Source organism: Natrix helvetica (assembly GCF_964273705.1).
Source record: "Natrix helvetica genome assembly, chromosome: 1".
Taxonomy (NCBI): Eukaryota; Metazoa; Chordata; class Lepidosauria; order Squamata; family Natricidae; genus Natrix; species Natrix helvetica.
The window spans coordinates 258,793,340-258,807,716 of NC_138548.1; the positions used below are offsets into that span (position 1 = coordinate 258,793,340).

The window sequence follows — 14,377 nt, forward strand, 5'->3', positions numbered from 1 at the left end:
TGTTCGAGACAGTCCCGTGTCTCTTTACTGCCATCTAGTGCCCGCCCATTGTTTTTGCAAGCTAGTTCGGGGGAGCGCGAAGGGAAATGGGCTGGGCCGCGGACCCGGTTGCCATAGCGACGCCTTCGGGTTCCTGGCGCTTCCGCTGTGCGCTTGTTCTTTCCGGTCCTTCTGCCAGGGGCCGGAAAGGAGTCGCGCTGCCGGAAGGGAAAAGGAACCGCAGCTCAGGGTTGATCTCGTTGTTTGGGTGAGAGACGGAGAGGGGTGTGTGTTTGTGTGTGGACGATTTGGGGGGGCGGGTGTTGGCTTGCAAGAGAAACTATGTGGCCCCTGCCCCCCTTCCTATCACGGTCGTTTTATCCCACGTTCTCTAATTTGGAGGGAGGTGTCATTCCAGGGGCAGCTGGTGTCTGGCATGAGCAAGGTTCTGCCTGGCTTATGTGCGTTAAGTCAGTTTGATCATCGGATATGGCTGAGGGGGCTCCTCCCTTAGAAATGTTGTGCGATGTAAGGTTGTGGGTCGGGGGGGGAGGGACGTTAGTGACCCTTAAGACCATCATAGAAAGCAAAACAATTTGGAGACATTTTCACCCGTGGAATTTAAAGGAAACTCTCCCTGAAATGGGGTAGTTGTGTAAGCCGGTGCTTCTGTTTTATAATTATGTAGTTAACAGCGAAAGCATCTAAAATCGTACTGTCACCCAGAATAGTTTCACTTTGGCCAGTTAGAAGATTCGGAAAAGTCAACATAATATAATGAAATTTATAACGTTCTGTTGCTGTTTTCAGTTTCATCTGAATCAGAATGTTGTATGTTAATCATAAGTAACAGTTATTCATAGATCTGTTTTTTATCTAACTATCTCTTATTTAATTTAAATGATGTAGTTATTTTTTATATATACATATGCATATACATACATAGTACAGATATGGTTATACAATAAAATAATTCTCAACCTATCATCACAGTTGAGCCCAAATTTCTGTGGCTAAGCTAGACAGTTGTTAGTTTTGTTTTTGGTGAATTTTGCTTCATTTTACAACCGTTTTTTGCCACAATTGTTAAGTGAATCACTAGTTCTTAAGTGAATCATGCAGTTGTTAAGTGAATCTGGCTTCCTCCATTGACTTTTCTTGTTGGAAGCTGCCTGGGAAGGTTACAGATGATGATTCTGAGACCCCAAATTTTGATCATGTGACTGGAGAATTCTGCAATGGTTGTGTGAAAAACCATCATGTCACTTTTTTCATTGCAATTGAAATTTCAAGCAGTCACAAAATGAATGTAAGTGGAGGACTGCCTAAATATATAATATAAATGCAACCACATCATTTAAATTAAATTTTATACACATAGCTATACATATATAGATACACACATTTACACATATGTTTATATAGAATAAAAAACAAACGTACGAATGACGTAAATCTGTAAATATTACATAATGCAGATATATAATGTTAGCTTTCCAGTCTGAATCTTCCAGTCATCAAGTTTAATTGATTTCTATGGTGATCTCTGGTATCAAAGGTATAGAAAAATATTTCCATAGCTATTGTTGAATCACTGAAAATATTGTTACTTTTTCTCTCCCCCACCCACGTGTTTCTTTGTTTCTAAATTAAACAGCACCATATATTATAGCCATGTGCTTATTGCCTCAATAACTTTTTTCTCAGTAGCACTATGGATGCACGTTTTACCCGTGGGAAGTCTGCTATCCTTGAACGTTCTCTCACCCGACCCAAGACTGATGTAAGCCTCAGTGCCTTTTCCCTGCTGTTTTCCGAGATTGTACAGTACTGCCAGAACAGGGTCTATTCTGTTTCTGAGCTTCAGAACAAACTTTCTGAGCTAGGCCAGCAGGTGGGATCCCGTATCCTGGATGTGCTGGTGATGCGAGAGAAAAATGGCAAACGTGAAACCAAGGTCATCAATATTCTGCTCTTTATCAAGGTGACGGTTTGGAAGGCTCTCTTTGGGAAGGAGGCTGACAAGCTTGAGCAAGCCAACGATGATGACAAGACTTACTACATCATTGAGAAAGAGCCTATTATCAATACTTACATTTCGGTTCCCAAGGAGAACAGCACCCTCAACTGTGCTTCCTTCACTGCTGGCATCGTGGAGGCCATGCTCACTTGCAGTGGCTTCCCTGCTAAAGTCACAGCTCATTGGCACAAAGGGACCACACTCATGATTAAATTTGATGAGTCAGTTATAGCACGTGACAAAGCGTTGGATGGCCGTTGACCATCTTTGTATCAATAAATTCAAATTGTCCTTGTGTGTATATGTATATAGAGAGTATGTACATAAAGATGCACACGTTCTATGATAAAGTAATTTATTCATATGTACTTTAAATGACTATATACAAATGGTATTTGGTGAGGGAAAGCAAGATCCAGCCAGCATGGGGAAAAGGTTATTGTGTTCCATAATGTCATTCTCAACCAAGTTCTTGTCAGGTAATCTGCAGTATACTTCATCCTTGACTTCTAGGATTCTGAGTTGTAGTCCCAAATACCTGGAGGATACCAGTCTGGGAAAGAAGTATATTGAATTTCTTTGTTACTGTCCTGTTGAAGTTTAACTATAGTAATGAAAAATGTATGCTCTACCATCAAATTATTTGCTCATGCTGTTGTCCCTTTTACTTAGTTCTTTCCATTATTCATGACAATTGCAGTCAATTTCCTATGTGTACCTGAAATAAGTTGGACCTATGTTGATACTTCATCTAAAATGTGATTTTTAGAGATAGTATAATGCAATGCCTATCTCTGATATGTACATTTTACCGACAATGTTGTTTCTGCTCTGAGCATTAGGAGATAAATCTGCTTGACTACCTACTGAAACTGTGATAGATTATCAAGTAAAGCTGTTTTGAAAGTTGGACCAAGAGCCATCTGCATTTCCTGTCAATTTAATCATCCCTTCATACAGCTCTTTCCTGCTATATTTTGAAATGGGATAATTATAACTGTGATGTACATGGTTATCTCTCTTTTTAGAAAAAATAAATGAGACGACCATGTGTGTAGACTTCATACAGAACAATAAGCAATAGCTTGTGTATGTGGATAGAACTCCTGACAAGTGTCAGGCCTGAGCGTATTTTCAAGCTCATCTAAACAATCCAAGGTTGTACATTTAGTGCTTAATAATAAACCAGAGTTTCTTCAATCCTGTTTTGGGGACAAAATGAAAATTAGTCCTGGTTTATTTCTTCTTCCAGATGCAAAGTGGAATGGATCATTGTGTTTTCAAATCTTGGCTTAAACTCTATTTATATATGTAGTTTTGACAAGCTTTACCCAACCAAAGACCTGTCAATATTTTAGGCTGAAACTTTAAATCAAATTCCCAGACAATATGACCATTTGTCAAAAATGTTGGGAACTGAATGCAAAAACATCTGGAAGGAGATGATGAATGGTGCAAGACCGATTTGTCATTTAGTACATCTAACATCAATCTCTTCTTACTGTTTAATGCACTAGATACATGGGAGAATTTGTTTATTGAAATAAACTTGCTGATTGGCCCTTTAATTACTTTTCAGTCTCTCTTTCTGAATGGAACCCATTCTCCACCAGTGCTTTTGAATACTCTTCAGGGATGCCCCATGTAGAGTGCAATGCAGTAGTCCAAGCATGAGGACTTGGGTGACTGATCACAGAGACTCCTGATCCAGGAAAGGCCACAACTGGTGGACAACACGAAGTTGTGCAAAGGCTCTCCTAGCCACAACTACCACCTGTTCTTCAAATAGTAATTGTGGGTCCAAGCGAACCCCCAAATTGTGGGCTGGATCTGCCTGGGGTAGTTTAGCTCTATCCAGAGCTAAAGATATCAGAGTGTCAGAAGCTCTGTGAATCCAAAGCCATTCCGTCTTGCTAAAGTTGAGCTAAACCTTCTTGTCCCCCATCCAAACCCCCACCAGCTTCCAAGCACTGTGAGAGGGCAACAACAGCATCACTTGAAAATGGAGATATAAAGTTGAGTTGCAATAGTGGTGAATATCTGTAGCTCAGGTGTAGGATGAGGGTGAAGGTCCATTCTCCTGTGCGCTGCTTGGAAAGTCCAAGCATGGGTTAAATTCAGTCTATTCGCCCAAGGACTGAGTTGATTTTCTTTTCTTTTAATAAAATTTTTATTTTCAGACAAACAGAAACACACAACACATGTAACATAAAAGCCTCTTCCACTACACACAGTGTGTTGATTGGTTACAAAGTCTTTGTGTGTCCTTTCCGTAGTCATCCCTTTAATTTTTTCAAAATTCACATATTGACAAGTGGTACTTCCTAACTTCTGCCCTCACTCTCAGCATCCCAAGGAATGAACCTGGCACAAGCTAGACATTTGGAGAACAGTTCGCAGATACATCAAGAGGACGGAGGGTTTTTGGCGCTCTGAATCACTCTTTGTCTCCTTTCAGCCAGGCACCATGGGGCGGAAAGTCTCCCCTTCTACTATCTGTCGCTGGCTGAGGGCTTGTATTAAGTTAGCCTACCAGCAGCAGGGCAGGGCAGTACCACCTATAATCACGGCTCATTCTACGAGGAGTACCGCCACCACGGCCGCGTGGATGACACAGGCTCCCATGGAGGAAATTTGTAGGGCGGCCATGTGGTCATCCCAACCTTATTCATTAAACACTATCGCATTGACTCTCCTACGCCGCAGCCGAGGCTTATTTTGGGAGGAGGGTGTTACAGCGGGTTGTAGTGACTCCACGCACCCTGGACGTTTCTGTTTCCCTCCCTGGGACCTCATAGCTTGGGTATGTCCCATGCTTGGACTCTCCAAGCAGCGCACAGGAGAATGACTGTTGGCTTACCTGAACAGTGATTCTCTGGGGACTGTGGGAGAGTCCAACCCTGGGGTTTATTTCCTCTCTACTAGATCGCATCAGGCTGCGTGGAGTAAAGACATTGTTGACAGGTCTGGAGGAGACACTGTGCACACGTCCGTCACAGACCAACGCCTTCATTTTTGAACTGGCCCACAATGAGGAGAGGAGGCGTGGCTAAGAAAATCAACCCAGTCCTTGGGCGAATAGACTGAATTTAACCCATGCTTGGACTCTCCCGCAGTGCCCAGAGAACGACCGTTCAGGTAAGCCAACGGTCATTCTCTGAGCTTGTGGGTTGGTTTCTGAACATTTTGTTACCAGGCTAGGTAATATCTTCAACGGAGATGTTACCTAGCCTGGTAATGAAACATTTGGAAGCCAACCCACAAGCTTGGAGAATAAACCTTTACCCTCATAAAGTTGTGTATCGTCCGCATATCGATACCTCAACCCATGTTGATGGATGATCTTACTCAGAGGGTTCATGTAGATATTAAAGAGGAGTAAGCACAGTGCCATGCCCAATGGCATGCCAAAGAAGAGCATCTCTGTGTTGGATGCCTCTCAATACCAATTGAGACCAACCTTGAAGACGAGAGTCAAACTAGCACAAGACTGGTCCATCCCCAGATCCCCTAGTCAGCTCAAAAGGACACCATGGTTGTTGTGTTGAATGTTGCTGAGAGGATGGTTGCATTACCCCATTCTGCTCTTCATCAGATGTTTTCTTTTTTTTTTATTGAAAAAGTTTTATACAAACAAATTTTCCCCCTTTTAACCCCCCCCCACTATACAATGTAAATCTCATACAGATGCTATGCCCCCTCCCCTCCCCCCACCCCCCAAAAAATTTTTCTCATTCAAATATTATAGTAAATACTTTACCCCCTCCCCTCCCCCATCTTAAAATAGATTACTCATTCACATATTATACCCCCTCACCTCCCAACAAACATAATATAAGTTTCTCTTAAAGTAACAATAGCCCATTAATCCCATCTTCTAAGTTAATTAAACATATATAAATCATAATATAAATTTCTCTTAAAATAACAATATTTCATTAATCCCATCTTCTAGTTTAATTATGCATATATATTACCCCACCCTCCACCCTAACCCACCCCCACCTCCCACTCAACCCCCCCCCCTGATTTCCGCTATACACCACTCTAACAATTCCAAGCAGCCCATGTATTATTTACTCGAATCATCTATCAGTCTAAACATTCTTACCTAAAGGCTACATAGTACCTCCTAGTCTGGTATTTATTCTGATTACATCAGATGTTTTCTGATATTAAACTGTCAAACACAGCTTATCTGGATTTTATATATATTTTAATGCAAACAACGTAAATGCATCTAGGGAAACCCAGTGATGTATATGTTTCTGGTAATTTGTTCTGGACTGCTGTTTGCTTTTTATATTCCTTTTCCTCCTTTATTTGGATTTTGTTTTCAAAAGTTAGAAAACTGAATCTGTGATGAAGAGGTGGTTGACATCTTCTATTGTGAATACTAGTTAAGTCAGTTCAATGAATGTACACTGGATTGACAGTGGAAAAGGTGGGGATCCTGGGACATGTGAGAGCCAAACCTTTCTTTCATCAACAAATGGAGGACTTGGCTTAAGGGGAACAGCAGAAATACGGCACTACAAATTTATTAGAAATCTTGAAATCACTGAAACTGTACACCTGCAAAGCCTCTAAGGCCCTTTTGGATATTCTCTCCATTCTTAATTACCCATTTTCTTTTCACTCTTTACTGTGTCAGTGAAACATTTCCCCTGTTGCCCTTTGCCTGGAAGCCTGTGTGAAAATGCCAAACGCTTATAGCATGGGGGCTATATTCTGAACAGTTGATTATTCTGCCTTGATTCACCAATATAAAATTCATCTGATCACTTCGCATACTGAAACAGATTTTGTGTGAGGACCTTTCTAAAACTGGAACATAGTACAATTAATCTTTGCAACTGTCTATTTTAAAAAGCCGGTTTTATGTTCTGTGAAGAGAATGTTTTAAAATGAGAAATTTCTGGGGATAGTTTTGGAGCGGGATTCAGTATTCATTTTCACCGTAAATTAGCATCATCCAAAATGATTTTTAATTATCCCAATTATCTGCTGACGAGAGTTTTTCAACTATAAGTGCAGTTAGGAAGCACTGAGGTTTATAACCAATCAAGGCTATTCTTAATTTCCTTTGTCCAGACTGCTTGGGCCATTTTGAAGCAGTGGATAGAGCTCTATATGGTTAGGATATATAATATACATACAAGGAGCGGAGGGAGGGAGAGGGAGAGGGAGAGGGAGAGAGAATTAAATGTAAATAACAAATAGTGCTGTTGTACAAGCGAGAAACAGTTTCCAGTATAATTTACTTCACTTTCAGATGATGCTTTATCCCCAAATTCAATTATAGGAGCTTTTTTTCTGTAATGCTTCAAAAGGTTCACATTTGTTTAAATTAAGAGAAGGAATCACAAAATCACAAGATGTTGGTGTTAAAAGTAACCCTTTGTGGTAATCCAGTCCACCCCTGTGCCCAGTGCAGGAACCTACAACATTATCCCCAACAGAGGGGATTCAGTGTTTCATTACGGCAAAAAAAGAGAAGTTAAATTTCCTAAGGAAGTTGGCTCTTTGCTAAGCAAGCAACTCTTATTATTAGAATGTTTTCTTTAAAAAATAAAGTTGTCATAATAGTAATGTATTCAATAAATGCAGTATTTATATAGTACTGACTAGAAATTTTTAACAGTCTAATAATGTTTAGGCAACTTAAACCAAAAATATCATTTTAAAAAGAGGCTTATGTCAGTGTTAACTATGATTTAAAATGTCGATGTTGGTAACCATAATGTACTTTACATTTTACAAAGCCAAATATAACATTAATAAGCAACTTCAGATGACATCAAAATGAGTGTTGTACAATAAAGATCTCTGTCTAAAGCTGATTTTTTCCCCCTTGATCTCTAACCAAAGCAAACTTCTTTATAATTTAAACCCATTCTTTATATGGCTTCTGAACAATTTTCCCCTCACAGTTTATATCACAAATCTGCCGGAAGTGGACTTGAACAAAATCAAGGCATTGAAGAGAACTGGAACAAACGTTGTGGTCTGATCAACCTTGACCGGAAACGCATAACTACCTTGGTGCTACATTTCTTTTGATGCCACTGTAAGATTGCATTTTTTTTCTTTCTGCAACTCAATTACATAGTTGGCTTTTGGTCATAGTTGGCTTTTGGTCACTGAGAGACACAATTCCTTTTAGCATATACTATTGTCTAATATGATTCCTGCCTGATTCTATATTCAATCCACTGATTTTTTTTAATTCCCTATGGAAATGTAGGATATTACATTTTTTCCCTCATTGGAATGTTTCTGCCCAGTTCTAGTTTCCAAGTTCATCCTAAATCTGAGTACTGCCCCCTGAAGTTTTTGATACCCACCCACCCCATTTTCCTGTTGTCTTCAGATATAATGATCATATTTTCTCTCTCTTTGCCAAATCACCTACTCATTAAATTTGCAACCCCCATCAATGCTCACAGCTCTTTCACAGACATGTGCAGAGCAATGAAAACATTGAGTCACTTGTGGCAGCTTTATAGAACATAGCTACCACCAATAATGAGAATTAACTGTTTATTGATACAGTCTTTGTCACTGCCAGAAAAGTAGCCCTGGGAATAATGAGTGGAATTATAACCCATGGTGGCTTTGTTATACTCTACTTTCATGATGTCCTAAATCTTACTGTCATTCTCACAGTGTGATCTTACCTTGATCCCCAGTCAGGCCAGTGCTGCATTACTATCCATACAGCTTTAACTTGTATCATAGTAGCCCAGCAACCCCCAATAAGGTGAAAATCCTCTTCATGTTGGCATTCTTAATGTTTGAGTTACTTTACATGCTGCTATTTTTATTCCTTTCCCTCCATACCACTGGGTGATTATTTGGGAGGTTTTTATTTCAGTCACCTGAAACAGAACCAATTTTGGTGTAGTGGTGAAGGTGTTGGCCTAGAAACCAAGATCCTGTGAGATGTGGTCCTTTTATATATGAAAGCCAGCTGGGTGACTTTGGGCCAGTCACTCACTCTCTCTCTCAGTCCAATCCACTTAACAGTGTTGTTGTTGTTGTTGTGGGTAAAATAGGGGATAAGAGCAGTACGTATGCTTGCCACCTTGACTTGACCAATTTTATATACAGTATAATATATAGATTATTACTGTAATTGTTTCACCCATTGACCACACGATGGCAGCAAGGAGTGGCATTTTATATTACTTGGCTGCCTTTCAATAGTACTGAATATTTGTGCTATCGCAGCACCCATTCTGTTAAGGAGTTTGGGGGGGGGGGGAAACCAATTTTAGCTCTGTCAGGATAGTTGGAGAGCAAGTCCATTGAAGCAGAAAGGACAAAGAAAAGTAAGAACATCTTTAAGTGGTTGCAAACCTCATTTGTGGTGGAAAAATGGACTCGCCAGAAAGGTTAGGATAAGGGTCATTTTAAATTACTTCGGAGTTTGGATGATGCTATGAATAGACACTCCAAAACTATCCCCAGATAGTTTTCATTTTGAAATATTCTCTTTACAATACATACATTCAGGAACTTTTTTATAGACAGTTACTTAATTGTTCCAGTTATTAAAAAGGTCCTCACACAAAATCCACTTTAGTATGTGAAAAGACCAGGTGCATGTACCTTGGTGAATCAAGGCAGCGCAATACATTGGTCAGAATGCAATCCCAGACTTTTAAGTGTTTGGTATTTTTACACAGGCCTCTGGACAAAAAGCAACAAGGAAAATGTTTCACTGACAGCAAAGAGTGAGAAGAAAATGGGCAATAGGGATGGTTATGAGAAGATCCCAGGCCCTCAGATCCTTCGCTTTCTTCCCTGTCAGTCCAATGTACCTTCATTGAAGGAGAGAGAGGGGGGGAGAGGGAGAGGGAGAGGGAGAGAGAGGGGGCTCATGCAAATGACTGGATCTTTTTGAAGTTGCATTTACTTATATTTGCATTAAAATATATCAGTTACATGAACGTCTCTTGGTCTGAGTTTGACAGTTTGATCTGAGAAGATTTTAGTGTCTGATACAGGAAGTATTTAAAATATATCTCTGCTCCTTTGAGATTTGTCGTATGCTGAATCGCCACGGCTTTGTTCCTCAAACAATGAGTGATCTATTTCTGTGCTGAATTGTGAAGAGGGAAGTTACAGAAGGGAAAAAACAGAACTTTTCAACTAATTATTTATAAGCTATTTAAGTGTAACAGAAGTGGAATGATTTACTGTTTTGCTATTCCTACTGTATTTGGCGTAGATATCTGGATGATTCAAGTGTACCAGGACTCAACCATATTGGAAAGATTGGGGGGGGGGCTTGGAAAATCAAGTACATATAATCTTCAAGAACATTAAACACATATAATGTTCAAGAAACAACAACAACATATAACTGAAAAAATGCAAAAGAGGCTTGTAAGAATAGAATGATGAATATAAGATAGATAGATAGATAGATAGATAGATAGATAGATAGATAGATAGATAGATAGATAGATAGATGATAGATAGATATAGATGATATAGAATATGTGTGTTACAACCCCTGGTATGCCCAAATATATAGGGTATGGCTAGCTGATGAGACCTAAATAGGTTGAAATAGATCTATACTAGTCTCCCTTTATTTATTTATCAGCACAAATACTATATATATATGTGTGTGTGTGTGTGTGTGTGTGTGTGTGTGTTTGTGTGTGAGAGAGAGACAACCCCTGGTATGCCCAATTATATATATATATATATATATATATATATATATATATATATATATATATATATATATATATATATATATATATATATATATATATATATATATATATATATATAGTATTTGTGTTACAACCTTTATTTATTTATCAGTACAATTACAACACACACACACACACACACACACACACACACACACACACACACACACACACACACACACACATATATATATATATATATATATATATATATATATATATATATATATATATATATATATATATATATTACTGGGTATTCAATTGTAAGTAGTCAGTGAAAATCAGCTAGCATAGACCACAATGTGGAAACTATTAATAAAATATGTGTTTCTTAGAGAGAAAACTTCTGGAAATGGACAAAAAGTTGAAAAAACAAAGAGAAGAGATATGCAGAAGTCTCATAAATATGATTTAATAAGCATATGATTAGACTATGATTAGGAAAAGTATAAAAGAGAATTTATGTAGAAACTGTTTCACTTGTCCAAGAAAGAAGGTTCAATCTGCGTCTTAGAGAGATCTGTATTTCTAAGCTTTGGCATGGACATATATTAGTCATTTAATTTAATTAGATTCAAATAGGGCTCTCTTCCAAATTCTTCCAAAAATGTGTTTCTTTTTCAAGGAAACCTTTCCTCCAAGATCTATCAAAATTTCCAACTACTGTAGAAGTATGATACAAAATCTCAATTCCATCATATTCCTATCCGGCTTCACTTTCAAGGATTAAGGAAGAAATAAGAGAGACTTTGGACAGTGATGAGGACTTGATTTTTCATATTCTGATTCTGTACAGCCTTTTCAATTAATCAGATATTACAAATATTTCCCCTTATACCTAGACTCTGAAATAGCTTTGGTGCTTCTTCCCTACCCACCATTACAGGCAGAGGTGAAGCTGTCTTAAGAGTGTAACATGCTCATGGGGAAGCCAGAGGGGCTCCAGCACAAGTAACAGTCAATGGAATGCAGAAGGACTGTTCCCTGGTGCTGGTAATTGCAAACGAAAGACCTCCAGGTTAACTTGTAGAATTACTGGGTGGGGGTGGGCAACGGAATCCAGTTTTGGGGAGGGTGAAGGGGAAGGAAAGGCGCACCAAATCCTCTTCCTGCAGCTAAATTTTGACATTTTCTTGTCAGCACACACCTGCAGATTGCATGTAACCTGCCTTTGTCAGGTTTTGCTGCTCCTTTGCGAAGCACTGAGCCATCTGCATCTCCTGCAGAAATTTTGAAATGAAAGGAACAGCAGATGCAGCAGCTCTGGAGGGCAAGATGCAGAGATGAAATCAGTAACTCAGCTTTAAAGGAGACTTCTCCTCTTCCCTCCCTCCCTCCCTTAAATTAAATAGGTCATTTAATCCCAGAATTTTTAGTAACGTTCGCAGCAGCAAGGGCTATTTTAAAAAGTCTATACTTTGTGTTAGATGTGGGAGTCGAATTAAGAGGCAGGACTCAGCATAGTGACTACAGCTCTCTATTCCAGGCTTGGTACATTCTGCTTACTGGCTGTCAACGGGAGCTCTTAATGGGAGCTATCCGGCAGCCCAACTACTCAGGTTGCTCTATTTTCCCGCTGGTAGTGTCAGCCAATGAGTAAACCTTCCCGCTTCCCGCTTGGAAAGTGGACCTGAGTGAAGCCTACATCCCAGGCTTCACTCCTCATTATCATATCTAACACCTTGTACCTCCCATGAATTACTATCAGATTTCTTGGAACTTCTTAAAAGTTAGTGTACTATTCCATTGACCTACAGCTCCACAAAAGCTGTGGTTCAGCATTGCCACTACAGTCAAACTATTCTCCAAGGCACCTGAGGGTAGAACAAGAAGCAATGGGTGGAAACTAATCAAGGAGAGAAGCAACTTAGAACTGAGGAGAAATTTCCTGACAGTTAGAACAATTAATCAGTGGAACAGCTTTCCTCCAGAAGTTGTGAATGCCCCAACACTGAAAGTCTTTAAGAAGATGTTGGATAGCCATTTGTCTGGAACGGTATAGGGTTTCCTGCCTAGGCAGGGGGTTGGACTAGAAGACCTCCAAGGTCCCTTCCAACTCTGCTATTGTATTGTATTGTATCGGTTGGAGGTTTACAATTCATTGCATGGAGTGGAGAAGAGCAAAGGGTGTACAGAAGCTGGTAGTCTCGGTTGCATTCAGTTTCTGATATTGCGAGTGGAGGGGCTGGGGGGGGCAGGTTGTGCAGGCAAAAGTCAAGGCCAGTCCTGCTTCTGCAATTGCAGGGGGGCTGGGGGGGAGAGCTGCACAGCTGACCTGCCTGTTAGGTGTCAGGCTGAAGTGGCAATGGCGGGGCTCCCCTAAGTCGCATGCCATCTGCGTTCGCCTGCCTGTTCAACCCCTCCAACCCCCCCGCCTGCAATGCCAGAAGTTGCGCCGGCCTTGCCACTTACTGTGCAACTCCCCCCCCCCCAGCCTCCCCTGCAACTGCAGAAACAGGTGAAACTGCATTCTGACTGATACCTTAGTTGCTAACTAGTGTCCATTCATACTCCCTCTTATTGTTCATTCAGTGGAATGTAAACGCTCTTTCTGCAAGAGATTCTTGGAGCTAAACTATATGAGCATTTAAACTTGCCACTATGATAATTTTTCATGAGGCCAGAGGTGGGTTGCTCCAGGTTCGGCTGGGATAGGGAGAACCAGTAGCGGCGAGAGGCTCCACCCACCAGCCCGGATGCTTCTGTGCATGCGCAGAAGCAGAGAGGGTGGGGGGAAACCGGTAATAAAAAATTTGGAAACCCACCACTGCCTGAGGCAGATGGACAATGGAGTTCCAGGCCTGTTTTCATCACACAAGGTTGCCCATGTTTTTTTGGGTTATCACAACTATTGAGTAAAGCCTGTTTCATTCATGCTCTGTTATGACTCTTAATATGCAAGGATGAGAGGAGAGACAGGCCCTGCCTGCTTTTCCGGTTGTGAGGCTGGAGCAGCACAACTGCACTGAGTGCTTGTTAGAAGGAAGAGGTTGGTGAAGGACAATTTCCTATTTAACAAGGGAACTCCTTCACTGAGCTCGCAAACAGGACCGCAAACATTTCATCTTTTAAAAATGAGTTTTTAGGACATTATGCACTGTACTCCAAGGGGACCTGGTCAAGGAGAAGAATTCGCAGTGAATTGAGATATAGGGAATGCAGAAATACATCCCAAATCAGTGTTTCATTTTTCTTAAATTTTATTATTGTGTAGATCTGCACATTATAGATTTTTTAAAAAGTCCTGCACCGATTTGAATCCGTAAATGCAGTGCTAATGCCTTCTACTTCTCAAGCATTTTCAGGGTCATGAATTATTCCGTACCAAGTCCCCATCTCTTGGCAGTGGCACCAGCCATGCTCTCCATGGTGGCCTGCACTGCTTCGTCCTGCACCCCTTGCTTCGTTCATCTTCATTCTTTGCCATTTCTTCTACTTGCTCGCAGCTGTAACAGAGCAGGATGATGACCAATAGGCATTGCGGGCGGTGAGCGACATCTGTTACGGCAGCGAGCAAGTGACGAGAAATGAAGAAGAACGTAGAGAGGCAGTGGGGCGTAGGGTGGAGGACGGAGCTATGCAGGGGGTGTGGAGTTGCCCCATACCAGCTTACCTGAGGGCCCTTCAGCCAGGTAACCCATGC

The 14,377-nt window shown here is 40.6% G+C and overlaps 1 protein-coding gene across 2 annotated transcripts; it reads left to right on the plus strand.

The window, feature by feature from the left end:
• The first annotated feature begins 109 nt into the window (after window positions 1-109).
• TRAPPC5 (trafficking protein particle complex subunit 5) lies at window positions 110-3,567 on the plus strand. 2 transcript variants are annotated; one of them, XM_081938192.1, is made up of 2 exons: window positions 110-247; window positions 1,690-3,567. In XM_081938192.1, exon 2 carries the CDS (start codon window positions 1,694-1,696, stop codon window positions 2,258-2,260), a length of 567 nt encoding a protein of 188 aa, XP_081794318.1. In that variant the 5' UTR covers window positions 110-247; window positions 1,690-1,693; the 3' UTR covers window positions 2,261-3,567. The 2 variants fall into 2 exon arrangements, with proteins under 2 accessions (XP_081794318.1, XP_081794319.1); XM_081938193.1 differs by having other exon boundaries at window positions 184-247; window positions 1,687-3,567.
• Window positions 3,568-14,377: the final 10,810 nt, after the last annotated feature.

Coding starts and splice junctions, on each gene's coding strand:
- TRAPPC5 (XM_081938192.1), top strand. CDS start 1,694: ATGGATGCACGTTTTACCCGTGGGAAGTCTGCTATCCTTGAACGTTCT.